The sequence below is a fragment of the Trypanosoma conorhini genome, assembly GCF_003719485.1.
Source record: "Trypanosoma conorhini strain 025E chromosome Unknown Tco_14.4_contig_01054, whole genome shotgun sequence".
Classification (NCBI taxonomy): domain Eukaryota; phylum Euglenozoa; class Kinetoplastea; order Trypanosomatida; family Trypanosomatidae; genus Trypanosoma; species Trypanosoma conorhini.
In genome coordinates this window covers 1-1,959 of record NW_021705126.1, presented here as the reverse complement: position 1 = coordinate 1,959, position 1,959 = coordinate 1, and the positions used below count along the sequence as shown (strand labels likewise).

General features: G+C 62.7%; 1 protein-coding gene across 1 annotated transcript, besides 3 other annotated features; it reads right to left on the bottom strand.

The window, feature by feature from the left end:
• Positions 1-423: 423 nt before the first annotated feature.
• Positions 424-453: a microsatellite.
• Positions 454-490: 37 nt separating this feature from the next.
• Positions 491-520: a microsatellite.
• A 633-nt stretch (positions 521-1,153) lies between these two features.
• Positions 1,154-1,186: a microsatellite.
• A 117-nt stretch (positions 1,187-1,303) lies between these two features.
• Positions 1,304-1,959, bottom strand: Tco025E_09289 (mucin-like glycoprotein; the record flags this gene model as incomplete). Its single annotated transcript, XM_029376109.1, has 1 exon — positions 1,304-1,959. A coding segment is annotated over one exon (656 nt), but the record flags the coding sequence as incomplete, so codon positions are not given.

Sequence of the window (1,959 nt, the reverse complement as noted above, 5' to 3'; positions counted from 1 at the left end):
CGGCAAAGTGGACGTGCCGGCGGCTCCCACCCCGCCCCTCCCGCGCCCCCCTTCGCTGCGCAGTACGTGCACGAGCCCCGTGCCGTCGACGCAACTGTTGCGGTGGCCAACTAAATACTTTCGAACGCCCCTGCCTGCGGACGAGCGGCACGCGCCTCCGCCCGTGGGGTCGTGCGCGGTGCGCCCTCCCACCCGCCGCTACTTTCCCCGAGTCCTCCAGCAGCCACGCGTCCAATCCGTGCACGGACGCACCCGCTGCCGACGCTGCGGCAGTTGGTGGCTTTCCTGCCGCGCACGCATCATGCGAGACGCCGTGCAAAGTGACGCTGCCTCCAGCAGGCGTCGCTCAGTTTTTCTTTCGTTTCTCTTGGTGCAGCGCGACTGCCTACGCCTCCGTGGCGGCGACAGAATAATCCCTCGCGGACGCACTCGCCTCACGCACACACACGCACAAGTGGGGGGGGGGGGGGTGAGGAGAAAAAGAGAGCCCCGCACACGCCGCACACGCACACGCACACGCCGTCTCTTCTCTCCCGCCGCAGCGGTCGCAGAAGGTGGCGGCCGCACGTCCCGTCACTCCCGCGCCACCGCAGCGGGGAACAAAAAAGGAGTCTTCGCCGTCGTGGGCTGCCGGTGCCTCTAGCGAGAAGTAAGAGAAAAGGAGGGGAAATGGGAGCGTGCCGGCGGCACAGCCAACGGCGGAAGGCAACGCACAAAGAGACACGCAGCGACAGCGGCGGACACGGCGCACAAACTCAACGTGTGCCGCGGCGAGTTACCCCAAGTAAAATTACAATAAAAAAAAACAATGTGGAAGCCCAGCAAGACTCAGAGAAAACAAAAAAAAGAATGACTTTGACCGGCGTTTCATTACTTTCACGCGTCCAGCAGCACAAGAGGACTGTATGAGTGTGTAATATTTAATACCTCCACGAATCAAAAGGAAACATCGCCTTCTTGCATGGGCCCACACACACCTCGCACATCTCATGCGGAGTTCGGTCTGCGCTTCTGCCTGCCAGTTGCGTCACATCCGTGCGGCGCACAGCAATGCGGCCGGCACCGCACGTGCGTGCGTGTGTGTGTGGGCGGCAGCAAACAGGAGGGGGAAAAGGGTGCGCCGCCCATGGGAACGTGCATGGAGTGGCGAAGCAATAAGAAAAAAAAAAAAAGCAAAAAATAATAAGTCTCTCAGAGCACAGGAGAGAGGAGGATTGTCCCACGGGGACGACAAGCAAACTGGGCAGAGAAAGCGTATGCGTCGTCCCTGCCAGGGTGGGTGGGTGTGTGCGGTTGCCTCGTCCTACCACTGTCCAGCAGCGCAGGCAAGGGCAGCCGTGAGCAGCAGCGACAGCAGCAGCAGTGGGGCACGCGCCCGCACCGTCACGATTTCACTGCTGTCTGTGTTGCTTTTTGTGTGTTTCGCAGCACTCGGACTGCTGGTGGTCGTCGTTGTGCTTCCTTCGCTGCCGCCGGTGGGAGGGGTGGCGGAGTTGGGCGTGCCGGAAGGGCGTTGAGGGGTTGGGGAAGTGCCCGTCTCTCCGGATCCACGTGTCCCGCTCTCCGCCGTGCCTGCTGGCGGGGCCGCAGGTGGTCCTGGTGGTTGCCCTCCCGCGTCGGTTCCCTTTTCTCCCCGCGACGCACCCTTTCCGGCTGGCTCCCTCGCGGGGATTGTTAACGGGCAAACGCCTGGCTTGCCAAGTCCGCCACCGTCTGCGGCAGAAAGAGACGGACTGCCGGGGGCCTGATTATTCGCCGCCGCCCACTTCTTGTGCACTCCGCTGCCGACATGCGTAGGGAAGTTCATCGTGAACGCGGTCTGATCACTCTTGTCGCTGTCGCAGCTCGCGCTGCAGTCCGCAGTCGCGTACAGCGATTCGGCGGAGGCGCAGAGGGACTCACTGACGCCGCCGTCGCCTGCTCCGTACTGAGACACGTCCACCGAAACGATGTCCACGG